The sequence below is a fragment of the Balaenoptera acutorostrata genome, chromosome X (assembly GCF_949987535.1).
Source record: "Balaenoptera acutorostrata chromosome X, mBalAcu1.1, whole genome shotgun sequence".
NCBI lineage: Eukaryota > Metazoa > Chordata > Mammalia > Artiodactyla > Balaenopteridae > Balaenoptera > Balaenoptera acutorostrata.
The window spans coordinates 112,852,754-112,868,647 of record NC_080085.1 but is presented as its reverse complement, the minus strand read 5'-3'; the positions used below and the strand labels follow the sequence as shown (position 1 = coordinate 112,868,647).

The window sequence follows — 15,894 nt, the reverse complement described above, 5'->3', positions numbered from 1 at the left end:
TAGAGCAAGTTCCCATGCCTGGCCCAGCACGGTTTAGTGAGTCTATAGGGGCAGGTAACTTGTCTCTTTCAGATGAAGGGAGGGGACTTCAGATGGGGAGGAACTGTGTTCGAGGAGCTGTACTTGAGGAACCAGACCCAAGGCGCCTCATCTGCACCTGGACCTAAGTTAGATGATGAGATTCGAAACCTGGAGTTGATACCGTAAGTGGACAAGACTTTGGGGGGGGCCTTGGGAGAGGAGGGTATGACTTGCATGTGGAAGGGTATGAATCACTGGGGGGCCGAGGACAAGAATGTGCCCTCATCAGACTTTAAGATGGCCCCTGATGATCCCCACCTCCTGATATTCATGCTCTTGTGTAGCCCCCTTCTGCAGTGGAGAGGACTGATCTGTGTAGCCAACAGGAGAAGGCAGAGATGACGGTGTGTGACTTCCAAGGCTAGGTCCTCAAAGACAATGTTGCTTCTGCTTTGCTCTCTTTTGGATCACTCGTTCTGGAGGAAGCCTGCTGCCAGGTCATGAGGACACTCAAGCATCCCTTTAGAGAGGCCCACGGGGCAAGTAAAGGAGGCCTCCTGCCAACAAGCATCAACTTGCCACCATGTGAGGGAGCCACTCTAGAAGCAGATCCTCCAGCCCCAGTCAAGCCTTCCGATGAATGGAGCCCTGGCTGACACCATGACTGCAACTTCACGCACGGGAGACCCCAAGCCAGACACGGTGAAGCTGCTCCTGAATTCCCGACCCCCAGAAAGTGTACGAGATAATACATGTTTATTGTTGGGTTAAGCTGCTGACTCTTAGGGTAGTTTGTTGCACTGCAATAGATAACTAATACATCCCACTTACCCAAGTCCCTTAGAGCATCAAGGTCTCACTTAAATCCTGTGTCTTCTACAACATTCTACAACACTCTGGTCCCCACTGCCCTCTTTCTCTGCAACACCCAGAACACCTAGTCTGAATCACATAATCCAATGCCTTATGTCTGACTGTCAATTTCCTCCCGTTGTTTCACGGACAAGTCTGGCCTCTCCTGCTACGTTTGAAGCTCCCCGGGGTCAGGGTTCACATTGTTCCTTACAACACTTAACTCGGGGTTGGGCACGTCACTGCAACAAGCATTTGTTGACTTGATCCAAGGCAGCTATATGGAGAGCCCTGGGCAGCCAGAAGAGTTGCCTAGAAAGACACGAAGCCAGGAAAGGAATGGCAGCAGGGAAAAGACAAGGTCCCAGGGCATTTGTTTCCTCTGGTAAATCCCAAGACAAGAGCTGCTATATGTCCACATCCCAAAAGGGCAGAGAGGTACGATAGCTAGCAGGAAGGCACCGGCTATGAGTGTAGAATGCCGCTTTATTGCCGGGAGGATAGAGGTGTATTATGGCGATACTGGAGGACGCTGGGTAAAGTACCCAGGTTTTTGCTAAGCCAAGCCAGGAGCCAAAGGGTGACTCTCTTTCTAGGGGCCAGAGCTGCCAGAGACAAGGGAGGCTGCCTGAGGGAGGAGCAAGAGCAAATGGGGAGGGCTTCCCTGGTGGCGCAGTGGTTGAGAATCTGCCTGCTAATGCAGGAAACACGGGTTCGAGCCCTGGTCTGGGAAGATCCCACATGCCGTGGAGCAACTAGGCCCGTGAGCCACAACTACTGAGCCTGAGCGTCTGGAGCCTGTGCTCCGCAACAAGAGAGGCCACAATAGTGAGAGGCCCGCGCACCGCGATGAAGAGTGGCCCCCACTTGCCACAACTGGAGAAAGCCCTAGCACAGAAACGAAGACCCAACATAGCAATCAATCAATCAATCAATAAAGAAATCTTAAAAAAAAAAAAAAAAAAAAAAGAGCAAATGGGGACCACCTCCCCCTCCCCCCTTCCTCCCTGGCTCGGAACCCCTGTGGGAAGAAGCCTTTGGCCGATGCCCCAGCTTTAGTGTTGCACGTGCGTCCCCCACCCTCCCACCACCTTGCTTCCCACTACAAAGCACCGTGCCATGGGGGCAACTGGAGCAGGTGGTGGTGACTAGGAGAGAAAGAAAGGCGGGAGGGAGAAAGGGAGGCCCTGTGAAGGGAGAAAACCTCTCTGGGAGAACATGTCAGTGGACACACCGCCAGGCAGAATAACCAGACAGAAGCATCAGCGTGTGCTGCTGAACGTCAGGCAGCTGGCCACCTTTGTGTGGGACGGGGCCATCTGAGTGTGTGGGGAAGAGCAGGGGAGGGGGAAGCCCACCTTTCGCCAGAGCTGCTCAGGGTTGCAGTGTCTCCCTGCCCAGCTGCCCCCTCCCCCAGTGTCTCCCGGATAGACAGAAGCCACCCATTCACAGGGTGGAGACATAGGCAAAGAGTGGGGGGCGTGCGCCAAGGGCAGCCAGGCCGGCCTCACACCCCAAGTCTCTCACTCGGGTCACCGAGTAACCTCGAACAAGTCCACTAACCTCCCCAAGCCTCAGTTTCCTCACCATAGAATAAGGACAGCTACTGTGGGAATTAAGAGCGATCACGCAAGCAGAGCACCTGGCACAGACCAGACTTCCCCTCTCCTGCCTAGGCCTCCTCTGGGGGTCGCAGGGAACTGGCACTGCTACCTTGCCTCTCCGAGCCTCTGTCTCCTCATTCTTACCTCGGCCTGAAACTCGAGGATGTACACCAGCCTCAGAGAGAGCACTTTACTGTTCTCAAAGCCCTTCACATCCGTTGCCTCCTTTCTTCCCCCAAGCACCCTCTTGAGATGGAAAGGACATGAAGTATCATCTCCATTTTTAAAGAAGAAGAAATAGGCTTGAGTACTTTGTTTGAGCTGGAACCAGATTCCAGAACGAGGAAGGGGAAAGGAGGGGGGACTCAAGCACTTGGGTCTCCTACCTTTTGCCAGTGCCACACAGGGATCCCTGCTCTGGAGCTGGAAAGAACCGTAAGGATCACAACCACCAAAACAAGCCCAATATGACCTTTTTTTTGGTTGTCAAGACAAACACATATTACAGGTAAACATTTGAACCTGAACCTCACTTCTCTCAAATGTACAGCTCACCCAGGATAAGGACGGTGTAATTTTTTTTGAATTGTGCAATGCGGAACTCAACACCAGTGCCATGAACATCAGACCCAAAAGAGACGTCAATTTTGAACAGGGGTTCTAGAACGCTTGCCTGGCTATTGATTGGTGAGTGCCCACTCACCTGCTCCTCTGCTTCCATGAGAAGCAAAGGAACTGAGGAGTGGGGTTGGGGAAGTACAGCTATGACCGGCCCAAGTGGAAGAATTCCTTCGGCCCCACCCTTAGGCAACCTTGGCCTGGACATCAACATCCTTGCTTCTGTAAGTTGTTTTCTACCTTGATTGACTCAGAAAGCTCCCTGATTGGTTTCCAGTGAGTTAAGCCCATACAAAAGCTTCTTGATTGGATGTTAACAAGCTATTCAGGGTAACATCCTGCCATATTCTTTAGCTCTTCCCTAACTCAAAGGAGATTCAAGGATTGTCAAGGAAAAGCCATCATGGGCCAAACCCCATAGTTTGCAGATGCTTCTTGTTAGCTCTAACTTTAGTTCCCATTCTTCAAATCCACACCCCAACCCTTTTAGAACTAGTTTAAAATATTTTAATAAATATGGGTTAATTTGATCTCCCCCCCACCCCACCCCGTGTACTCACTCACTCAGAAGACTGTTGACTGAGGAGCCTGCCTGGAAAATGTGCCAACCTAGCCCGGCCCCGGCCGCCACAATGCTCCTCCTCTACAGCTCCCCTGGCTGGTAATGTACCTTTGCCTCTTCTGAGACCGTCGTCATGTGCTTGGTCTTGCACTTTCGTTTTCCTGATGGCTTTTCTGAATTTTCAAGGCAGGCTGGCTCCTCTAGGTTATTTGGGAGGAAACCATTTGGTGAATCTGAAATCCCCTGGGCTTTGTTGGGCAAGAGAAGGTTCCTGTTCCTGAGGTGGTGCTCCGAACTTTGGGAGGAAGTCTTCTGCTTACGGGCCTTTAAATCTGAAGGCAAGAAACAGGAAAGAATGGATGTCAGGGAAATGGAACACAGAAAAGCAACGCCTTCCTCTAAGCTGAATCAGAGGACTTTGGGGATTAGAACCTCAGTACAAAGTTGTGTAACTATTCGCTACCCATATCTGGCACGGTGCTGACTATTCCACTAAATGCTTCTCGAATGGACACTGTGCTTCCGCATCAAAGTCCCTCTTCTACACGCAGGAGACAGCTCCCAGCCCTGCTAGCAGGGGGTGGCCCATCTGGCTGTCCCCAAGATGAGGGTAATTTTAAAAGGATTTCCCCATAGCCCAGAGCAAATCAGAACTTTCTTTTCAGCTTTTCCCCACTTTGTCTTTTTTTCCACTCTAATATGAAAACAAATTTAGCAGCTCTGCTGAAGTGAAATATGAAGTATACTGGGGTGGGGAGTAAATGGTAGAAGGCTTCCTTCATAGCCTCAGCTCTACCCGCCTGACTGCCCTGTTGGTCTCTCTCCAAGCACACAAAGATCAAAGCCACAGAAACTCCCTGAAACCAGAAGCTGCCATGGGCCGACTTAACTGGTGGGCAATCACAGAAACCTGCTGCCCTCCGTGGCTGGAAATCAAGTCACTGGGACACACTGGGCAACGTCTCTAATTCTAGCCATAGCTCACTGAACAGAGCACATTCCAGTTTCAAACAGGCCTGCTGGGAACTCCATTACCAAGAGCCTCATCCCACAGGGTCAGTCCTAAACTCCAGAGGTAGGGGGACAGATTGAGTTTATCCTTATCTCTTAGCATTAGTGTTACATGACTTGGCCACTAGCTGTGTGACTGCTGAGGGCAGGTCATAATCTCCCCGAGCCTCAGTTTCCATGTCTGTAAAATGGGAGCATATAACCCACATCACCCCTTTATAAAGTGTTATAAAGAATAAGGTATCATTATCGTATAATTTAAGTGTAAGCTCTTTAGGTAGGGCCATGCCCATGTGTTCTTTATCTCCCCCACAGGACTGGCCACCGTGCCCAGTACACGGCAAAAGATCAGTATGTCTGTGAAGTGAGTGACTGCAGCCTCAGTTTCTCCAGGTTGTGAAACGAGGGGGTTGAGCAAGATCCAAGAGTTCTCAACTCGCCTCCCCTGACCTTTGCACGCGCTCTTACGTGTGAAATCGCCAAGGGCAGATCCGGATGTAGGAACCATCATTACAGCATGAGGAATTGTCTGCAGGTTATGCACAGCTCTTAGAAGGCCAGCTGCCATACCACCCCTTCCTCCCAACTAGCTCCAACCCACTAGTGGGTCCCCACATCTGTCTAAGAACTGCTGTGCTGGATGGCTTCTAATGGCACTTCCAGCCAGCACGTTCTCAACCAGGCCTTTTGATGCAACAAGTTTGGGCTGAGGCAAAAGAGGAAGGAACAGAACCATGCCTTGTGAGGACCTCAGGAAACACAGGGAAGCCATATTACAGCATTCAATGCCACAGAAAAAGCAGCAGCCCCTTCCCTATGTACTCAGGGCAGGGCAGGCTGTGGAGTTTATTCAACTGTAGTGGAGCAGCCTCACAGTAGCACAGAAAGGAACAGAGAGTGAAGGTAGCAGGTGTATGAGTGGCAATGGCTCTTCCTATCCCCTTCTGCAAATCAAGAAAAGAGAGACCCAAGCCAAGGACGAAAGGAAAGATCATGAGGCCCAGACAGGAGTAAAGTGACCTGTCTAGTTTGGTCTCTGCCTGACTCTCTGATGTCAACCTGAAAGAGGGTAGCAATAGGAGGGATCAGAGCTTTCGGAGAAAAGAGATGTTTGCCAGGCAATTCCTTCATGAAGAGTCACCATCAGATCTAGAGGAAGGTGACCAGACCACAGGCCAAAGCCAACAAACTCAACTCAAAGGGAGAATGATCTACTTTCCAACAGCTGGAGCTGCCTCCACAACAAGCAGGATGCCTTGCTGAATGGCGTTCCCATGCTCCTGGAGGTGGTTAAGTTGAGGCTACCTGTCAAGAGTGCTGTGGAGATCTCCGCACTGGGTGGAAAACTGGGCCAGGTAATCTCGAAGGTCCTTCTGGTTCCAAAAGCCGGTAAGTTCCATAAGAAGCTTCCAAGCTTCTAGGAAACCAGATCTCATTAGAGAAGACTGGGTGATACAAAAGCTCCTCTTCATCCTAACACAAGTGGCTGAGGCCAACTGCTTGACAACTCATTCCTGACCAATCCATATGGCTATGGCAGAAAACTGGGAAAATCATCCCCCCTCTCTCACACGGTTGATGAAAATTGGCTCGATCACTCTCTTAAGTGTAGGAATAGGTATTGTATATATCTCTACTTAAACAGAGCTGGAAATGAGGTTTAGCCATCTTTGCATTATAGCAAACCCAGAATCTACTACCCACTCAGATGTGGTTATTCAGTTTTCACTAATATGGAGACTGCAGATATTTACCGGCAGCTCAGGATGAATACATTATAGGAGCCAATCAATTGTTGTTTCAAGGGCAGAGGTCAGAGAAAGAGAGTGAGAGACAGAGGTGTTCTCATTGAACCCAGAGATGTGCTTTTTGCTCATCTAGAAATCCACTATAGGAATGGGCCCGAAGAGCACTTAGCAGAACAAACTGATATTAGCCTTGGTGACAGTCTGTGCCTCCGTGATTACATATTATAGCGTCTAACGTGGCCAAACAAAGCCTGGTGTTCTCTCCTTGGGCTGCCTGATTTTCCAACAAAAATGATGCCTGCAGGTCCAACAAAAATGATGTCATCTGAAAGCTTCACTCTGCCTCTTAATAACCTTTGTGGCTTTAACCAAGAAAGCCAAGTTGTGCCCGCTTCTACTTGAAGTTCTTCTGTTGGGTTGAGGAAACCATTGTGCTTCTTTTTAGTTTAGGGGCTGGAGGCATCCCAGGAAAGGCAGCCAATAACCTCTTTCTTCTTGAAGCCAGGATTCTAGGAGAGAAAACCCAACCTCCCAAAAGACCCAACTCCCTCAAGCCAACCAGAGAACTCCCTGGTATTGAGTTGTCCCACACCAAGGACGTCACTGTGGCCTTGCCCACAGGTTCAGACTTTTATAAAAAATTGGAGAGCTCGGGGCTGCATGTCCTCAGCTCACCTGTAGGTCAGTCCAATGTCATTCAATCTCAACCCCAAGCCAAGACCTCGGGAATGGAGTTGAGTGACCCCCTCTGGCAGCTGGAGCTCATAGCACCATGTTTCTCTGGGTGCAGAGGCCTTTGGCTGGCGTAGAGGAGGCAGAGGTGGGAACACCCAAGATGCCCGAGGGTCCCCAGAAGCCAGAGTCACTGTGGTTTGGGGACGGGGGACAGCAGCTCCCTGGGGCAGCAGCCCCTGGCCGGCCTTACCTGCTCTCCCTTTCCGCCGCTGCTCTTCTTCTTGTTCAGTCAGGTACTCCCCAGTCTGATATTTTCGGCTCTTCTGCCGTCTCCGTTTCTTCCTCTTCACCAGGCCCTCCTCCTCGTCTTCCTCCTCCTCCTCGTTGGTGTCCCACATTTGCCGGGCAGCCTCTGTCCTCCAGGGCATCTCTCGGGCTCGCCACAGGTGCCTGCGGCCCTGGCTCAGCAGGGTCTTGTCCTGGGCATGGTGGCTGCGATACTGGGTGTCCCGTTGGGTCTTTCTCACCTTGCGACGCTTGGCCGGGGTGGGGGTCACCTCCTCTTCCTCCTCGGTGGGGAAGACTTCCTGGCTTCCCATGTCACTGTCTGCCATACCAGCAAAGGAGCTACAGATGCTTCCTGTGGACGGGATGTACAGAGGACGGTCAGGTACCTCTTCAAAGGACCAAGAGTATGGTGTCGAAGCAAGTGCCCTGGATTAGGAGTTTGAAGGTGGGTTCGAGTTCAGGCTCTGCCAGTTATTGGCTGTATGCTCTCAGAAAGTTCCTTCACTTCTGTCTCCTCGTCTATAAAATGAGAATACTGTTCTCTGCCTTACTGACCTCACAGGACTGTTCTGAGGCTCAAATGAGATAATTCACCCTTAAGCGCTTTACAGAGTCCAATATGTTACACAGCTATCAAGTATCCAAACCTCACACCCTTCCTCATCCACGCTGCCCTGCCACTTTCATTCATTCCACAAACTCTTACTTTGTGCTTATAAGGTGCCGAGACTTGTCTGAGGGTCAGGAAAGGGCCACAGGGTTTAGTAGAGGGTGAGGGAGGGCAGACTGACATGGCGCCCCCGCCCATGCTCACTATGTGACCCCCCCAATCTTGCTGACAGAGTCACCCTGGGCAAGCAGAGTTGTCACCAAAGAGTCTCAGGAAAAGTGAAGCAAGAAGGAGCCCCTTTCCTGTGACATAACCTGCGTTAGTCCCGCCCAAATGCTCCTCAGCCAGGCCCTCTTCCCTTCTTGACCCCACCTCCTATTGAGCAGCCAAGAGTCCAGGGGTGGAGCTTTCTCCCCAGCTCCACCCCCCCGCCCACTGCAGCTGTTCCTCACCATTAGGCAGGCACTTCCCCCTCCTCTCCCCACCACCCCAGGATGATGGGACCTTTACTACCCTCCTCTGCCACCCGGCCAAGAGGCCATTTTCCTCCCCACGCCTGCCTTCAATTCTGCTAACAACAAGCACAGTCCTAAATTGGCCCGGTTCAGTGATCCAGGAGATCTGACATCTTTCTCAGAAGCAGCTCTGAGATACCACCATCTTTCTCTTGAGGCCTGGCTATTAACTCGACAATCCCCAAACCCAAGTGAGGTCAGCAGAAGAAAGAAATGGTTCGAGGGAATTCCCTAGTGGTCCAGCGGTTAGGACTCCGCGCTTTCACCGCCAAGGGCCCAGGTTCAACCCCTGGTTGGGGAACTAAGATTCCACAAGCCGCGCGGTGCAGCCAAAAAAACAAAGAAAAGGTTCGAGGCCAACAGAGTGGCAGTGGCTCTTGACCAAAGCTTCAAGTCAGTCAGACCGCTTAAAGACAGCAAATATCCGGCAAACTTTCCATTATACAGACTAGGCAGGGAATGAAGTGTTCTAGTTAATCTAATATTCTGGTTAACACGAATCACCATAGAGATCACACAGGGATCACCAATTTCCAAAGAATCAAATACACTACAATGTGTTTAACACTAAAATGGGAACGGCTGTAATGTAATCGTTCTTTGATGATTCAGAGGACACTTCAGGATTTTTCGAGGCCTCCAGGCTGTCATTACGAGCCCCAATTACCACCGTGCTCTCCATGTGCTGAGGTGCCCATTAATAGAATGTCAGATAACTGAGTTTACACTGTGCCCTGCTTCCCCATTCCATCCACTTTGCATGGAAATCTGGGTGAACTGGGGCAACCATTTCTATCACTAAATACCAACTTGGAGGCTAGCAGACAACAGTAGTAGCTATAAAGGGCTATCCTTTTCTGGACACTGGGGGTTGACCAATAGAAGTTCAGGGGACCAGAGGTGATTCTGCTGGCCCTGACGACTCAGTGACCATTTCCAATTTGGATGATGCCTGGCACACAGGGCAAGAGGACAGAGGCCCAAAGGTTAAATGTCTGTGCCAGAGACTGGCCCCAAAAATCACGAGATGCCAAAGCCTGGAGTAGAACCAGTTTTCCTGAGTGGCACAGGCCTTTCCTCTTTCCACCACTGGCTGCCAACAAGAGATGTCAAATCTCTGTTATGAAAAGCTAAGTAAATCATCCTAAAATCGTGGGCAACGACCCAGCTCCTACCCTGGGCTCTCTCGTCTCTTCAAGGAACTGGGCATCTTGGCACGGTGAATCAAATTTCCAACTCTCCACCTGGGCCAATGGCAAAATCGCTCGAGCAGACTTCTACCTCTCTGCAGAGAAGTGCCAAGATGGGCCTCAGCCTCAGGGTCACTCACCAGACTGACTGCGCGTCCGGGTGCTCAGGACCACGGGGATGAAGTCACGGAAACTGCTCTTTGCCTTCTTCTCCAAGGAACCTGGAGTGGTGTGTGGTTTCAGGGCAGAAGGCAGGAATATCACAATCAGAGTCTCAGGACAGGAAAGCCTCCCCCACCCTCCCAACCCAAGAGGCTCAAATGGAAAACTCAAGGGAGGGTTTGTGTTCTCCCTGCATTACATTTATTAATTCCCCTTATGCTGCTATCACCTACGTATCTCTTTTAGAGAAGGAGCTTTTCCCGGTGGTTTTTGAAAACTGGGAGTTGGGTCATTTTTGCTGACACCAAAAAAGGCAGTGCACGGCATCGATTCGCCGGCACGCCACAAAGTGGAAGGCCCGGTTGCCTGGACGACTGTGAGGCTGCTGCACCTCCACAGCGTTCTAACTGAGCTGGAGCAGGTCCCAGAGAAGGGCGACCTCCGTGAATCGTAGAGGATTGAGCGAGGCAGGAAGATGGGAGCAGGGAGCGGCGGACAGCGGAAAACTGCTATATAAGAACAGACTAGAAAGAGGCAGGTCACTTCAGACAGGCAAGGCTGTGAACACTGGCTACTATGGGCAGGAATACGCGGGCTTCCCTCTGCTGAGGGCGCCAAGGCACTATTAGTGGCAGAGCATACGGCTTACATACACACCTCCCCAACCCAAACATCCTGTGTGTCCCTAAATAATAGGGGTTTAGGATTCCTCTAACCCTTCTAGCTAGCTAGCTATTAATTTTTAACTTTTATAATGGGAGCTTCCAAATATACCAAAGGTAGAGAAAACAGTGTAAATAACCCCCATTTGGTCTTAATCCTCATTAAACCCATTTCTTCTCTGAGCCTAGACCCACTGCAGGGTAATAGGTTGGCTACTCTGCTGTAGGACTGACTCTTGTCTGTCTGAAAAGCACCACTTCAGAGTGTGCCTTATTCTAGCAACCAGGGTGAGCAGCGTAAGCCCCCACTCCCGTCTCCCTTCTCCCTCCGCTTAGATTTCAGAGGTGTCAATTATATCCTCCTCCTGGGACTTCCCTGCTGGTGCAGTGGCTAAGACTCTGTGCTCCCAATGCAGGGGGCCCGGGTTCAATCCCTGGTCAGGGAACTAGATCCCGCATGCTGCAACGAAGATCCCGTGTGCCGCAACTAAGACCCGGCACAGCCAAACAAACAAATAAATAAATAAATACTTTTTTCAAATTATATCTTTCTCCCACAGTGAGGAAGTCTCACTTTCCTGGTCAGTTTCAGAGCCCCTCCCCCCCCACCCGCCATAGGGATCCCTCTGCAGCCCATCAAGAGGGCCAGGACCCACGGGGCCTACCTTCCTCGTGGCCATCGGCTCGTTTTCCTGGAGACTGGGACTCTGGCTTTGTTGGCTTCCGGTGCTTGTGCTTTACCCTGACTCCATTGTGCTCTTTTCCTGAATCTGAAGCCCCCCTGGAGCTTTTCTTGGTGGGTTCCTGGGGGTCACTAGGTGGCTTCCGGCACTGTGGAGAGGTGGAGAGAGTCAGGTCTGAGGTCAGTTTCACTTCTTAAGAAAGCCCTCTTAATGTTGAGCCCTGTGCCCTGATACTGACACACGGACACGAGCTGCCCAGGTGGAGGCTGGGGGGAAGGGGCCGCCCGCTGCCTTCCACAGTGGGCTACAGAGGCTTTTTGGACTGAATCCAGTGCCCTAGCTAATCCCCATAGACATCCATACCCCATCATTTGAAACACGTCCACAGAGTCTGCATTCACAAGCCGAATAAACACCCAAAGTCATTTGAAAAGGTGCAAAGTCAGGCCCCATACTCTCTATATCCGAACAGCAACAGAGAGGTGGACAGAAAACAAAAATGCCTCTTCTGCAAGTTGGATGACTACATTGTTCAAATAACTTCACTGTGAATAGTATTGACACCAACAACTGAAACTAATTCTCATATGGGCCAACTCAAGAAAAATTATCTATTTTCACGTGTAGATTAATACCAGAAAAAAGATTCAACTAAGGCAAGAAGAAAAGTCTACCACGGCAGCAATTCCAATCTCCCCGTACTTAGGAAAGACACCGAAAAGGCCCAGGCATTTTCAATAACGACCCTTTACACTCTGAGGCCCTTTCACCTTTTCCAAAGACTCTAATATTCGATTTGTTCTTCCCAACAACCCAGAGAGAAAAAGCTAGTATCACACCCTTGAACAGACGAGGAAACTGAGCCTCCAAGATAAGAGGTTAAATGACTTGTCCAGGGCAACACAGCCCAAGGCGTCCACTTGCTCAGGGGCCGTCAGGGACTAGGCAAACCTGCAAGTTAGCTGCTCTGTGCCTGCAGTGAGAAAACGGCTGAGCTAGGACTAAGACCCAGGGCTCCTGGCACCCAGCCCGGGCCTCTTCACCTCAGCTCTCACTCCTCTTCTTCCTTACTTGTGTCCTCCACTGGTTTTGGTCATCCGCACTCATACCTACTGCCCGGCGCATGGGGTAGGCACAATGGTTGTGCTTACACATTGCAAGGACACTCTGAGCCTAGCAGTCACAGATTCTCACAAGCTTTGAGATCTCTCCATGCCACCCAACAAGTAATAGGGCAAGGTAGGGGTTTCTAGTATTGTAGGATCCAGGGAGTGCAGAGTAAGCAAAACATTTTAACAATGACAGCGGGCCCTAGGAAGAAAGGAAGAGTTGTTTTCCCCCTAAGCAGACCCGCACACCACATTCTAAAAAGTTATCATGGTCCAGCTCCAGCTAAGGGGATGGCAGATGTCTTACTGATGGAACATTTTTCCGGCGGGGGAGGTGGGGGGAATATGTCTCCATAGAGTCACCATTCCCCATCAAATTCCAGGGACTCCTGCTATCCCATGAACTCCTCCTGCTTCTTATTCAGCAGAGGGCTGAGTTGAAAATTCAGTTTCTCCCTTTACTTGCTGCCAGTTCCTACAAACCAAAGTGTTAGGAGAAAGAAAGAAATGGGAAGGAAAGAGGAATATGGGCAACTACTGCTTGAAGTGTGACCTTCAGGTATGGCCACAGAACAACTACCTCAAGTCAGGCGGAATAAAGTTCAGTGCATGTCAATTTGAACATGTCGTATTTATTTCTGAATATCATTTTTAGCTGGCTCTTTCAAGTACAGATCATTAACTTTTACTTCCTAAGAGAGACAAAAACAAGTAAAACAGAACATCTAGAAGGGATCTGTGTCTGTATGTTCTGCAAGGGCAACACTCAGAGTAAAAATATATCGCACACTCCAACTTAGGCAAAAAGTTGCGATGATGAACAGACCATGTAAGATGAATGTTCTGGTTAACAGAGTTTTGAAGGGTTTTCCAAAGAATTTTCCAAAAGATGAGAGGACAACCAGCACCAGATGAAGCAGAACTTTCTTTGCTGATGATTCAGAAGGTCCTTCAGGATTCCGTGCGGCCTTGGGGCAGGTGGTGTAGGAGACAGGAGACTGATTCTTTTTTAAAAAAAATTTTTATTTAATTTTTTTATTGAGGTAACATTGGTTTATAACATTATATAAGTTTCATGTACATAACATTATATTCCTACTGCTGTATACACTACAGAGAGTATTCTGATTCTTGGCCATACCCTGAAAGGGGCTGCTTTGAATCGACCCCTGATCTTAGTTTTGCTTATCAATGGTTTCTTTCTCAGGAAAATGGAACATAAGAAAAGAAAGATCTAAGTTATTTGCTTTCCGGAAAAATGGACATTTACTGTATCATTACAGGCAGTTGCCAAGGGCTGCTTCAAGGCTCCTGATGCCGTGACTTTATTCTCTGCCCTCTGCATCTGTCAGTGAACTGTTCATCTAATATAGGAAGGGGCAGTGCCTGCCTGTCAGCGAGTCACCTGCAAGACATAAGCTCCATGAGGGTCTATCCTATTTGTAATACTAATGATATCAACAGCAGCCACTAACACTTTCTGAGCACTTACTATGTGCCAGGCACTGTTCTAAGCATTTACACGTATCACTTCATTTTATCTTTTTTTAACAATAGCTTTGTTGACATATAATTTACTGAGATATATCATACACTGATTTATGTTTATTATTCAACTGTTTTTAATACAACCACGGATATGTGCAAGGATCATCACTATCTGGTTCTAGAACTTTTTCATCACCCCAAATAGAAACCCTGTACCCATTAAGCCGTCACTCTCCAATTCCTCATCCCCGCCAGCCTTAGGCAACTACTAATCTACTTTCTGTCTCTATCAATTTGCCCATTCTGGACATTTCACATCATCATTTCATTTAATCTTTACACAGCCCTATGAGTAGATACTATCACTGTCTCATTGTATAGATGAGGAAACTGAGGGCGAGAGAGATGAAGTAACTTGACTGATATCACACAGCTAGGAAGAAGCAGAACCAGGATTCACACTCAGGCGCTGTGCCTGGCTCCAGAGAGCATACTCCTCACCAAAATGCTGTACTGCCCTCCTGAAGATGTATTCCCACTGCCTGGCAAGGACTGGCACATAGTAGACGCTCAACAAACACTTGCTAAATGGTCAGTGAAACAGCTATACATAAGCAGAGTGGAAGACAGTGTGGCATAGCTCAAGACGAACATGAACTTTATCTTTCTTTTTTTCTTTTAATTTTTTTAAATTGGGGTATAGTTGTTTTAGAATGTGAACTTCAGAACCAATTAGATTGGAGCTTGAGTTCCACTTCTGTCATTTAGTAGCTGTGTAACTTTGGGTAACAACTTACTCATTTTCTTATCTGTGAATTGGGTGTAGTGTTCACCTCATAGGGTTATTTGAAGGATTAAGTTAGATAACATATGTAGAAAGCACTTGGTATATAGCAGGAATTCAACAAACGGTAACAACCATAACGACATGAACTACTATTATTACCACCAAGAGCAGATTGCAGTTACCTGAGCAAATGCTAGACATATGCTCTACTATGTAATGACCTATGTTCCTACTTGGCATGTCTCTGCCGTACTGAGGTGGTCATGGGGTCACTGAGAAAAACCCACCCAAACTCTACTCCCAGGGTTCTTAACCTGGAGTCCATGGGTGGGCTTTGGGGAGCGGGTTGGGTCCATGAGCCCCTTGAAATTATGGGCAAAATTCTGAGGCCATGTTTCGGGGAGCAGGGTTCACAGCTCTCATCAGCTCCCCAAAGTGCTCTATGGTCCAAAAAAGACTAAGAGCTTCTGCCACAAACAAATTCATAGTGCTCTGGCTAGAGATCTATTCAACATCCAATTTGAAGGCTTGTTAACATAACCTCAAATTGCTCCATATTTTGAATAAGCCCTATCCTCAACTGCTTCAAGAATCTCCTTGATCACTAGTGGCCTTCAGATCCTCTTTGGAGGAACACTGGATTCAGGCCAAGTCCTCTTAGCCCACCTTTTTGCCTAGAACCCTGCCATCATCCTTAGCCTATTAAGAACCCAGACCCAGATGCCCATCTGCCTTGGACACCAAATTCCCAATGGGCTGAAACCCACAGCTGCCACCCCAAGCATTAGGGGGATAGGAAACTGGTGGATTTGCCCAGAAGCTGAATTGGCTCAAGCCCCACAAAACTCCAAGCAAATCCTGAGCAGGCTTACCCCGGTGGTGCAGAGAACAACCTTGTCAAAGGCCCCTTGCCTCCCTGGACCCTAAGCTCTCAAGGCCAGCAGTCATCTTAGAAAAGGAAAAGGAAGAATGGCCATGCAAGGAAGGGCCTGTTATTAATTGATTTCCCTCCCCGTATCGTACGGTATTCTTCCACTTTCCAACCTCATCTGGGACAATGGCTTTCCTAGCCTCAGGGACCGAATCATTTCCCACATCTACAAAATAGAAGCCCACCCCTCCCCACGCTAAAACACCATATATGGAGAATGTTACTTGGTAAGGGTCATGATTCACTTTACACAAGCCTTCCAATCAGCTCAGTTCACAGAGCTACTCAAGAACACTGCACGAGGGCTTCCCTGATGGCACAGTGGTTAAGAATCTGCCTGCCAATGCAGGGCACATGGGTTCGAGCCCTGGTCCGGGA

At 49.2% G+C, this 15,894-nt stretch overlaps 1 protein-coding gene across 13 annotated transcripts in view; it reads right to left on the bottom strand.

Moving 5' to 3' along the window:
• The window catches only part of BCORL1 (BCL6 corepressor like 1), a 61,821-nt gene that overhangs the window by 17,124 nt on the left and 28,803 nt on the right, over positions 1 to 15,894 (bottom strand). For 12 of the 13 annotated variants that reach the window (XM_057538655.1, XM_057538653.1, XM_057538662.1 and 9 more), the window contains 4 exons: positions 11,184 to 11,349; positions 9,835 to 9,915; positions 7,342 to 7,731; positions 3,766 to 3,989 (listed from right to left, as the gene is read on the bottom strand). In XM_057538655.1, the coding sequence (XP_057394638.1) occupies positions 3,766 to 3,989; positions 7,342 to 7,731; positions 9,835 to 9,915; positions 11,184 to 11,349 (861 nt within the window). The remainder of the gene's footprint in view (positions 1 to 3,765; positions 3,990 to 7,341; positions 7,732 to 9,834; positions 9,916 to 11,183; positions 11,350 to 15,894) is intronic. The other variant, XM_057538665.1, reaches the window with a different exon arrangement.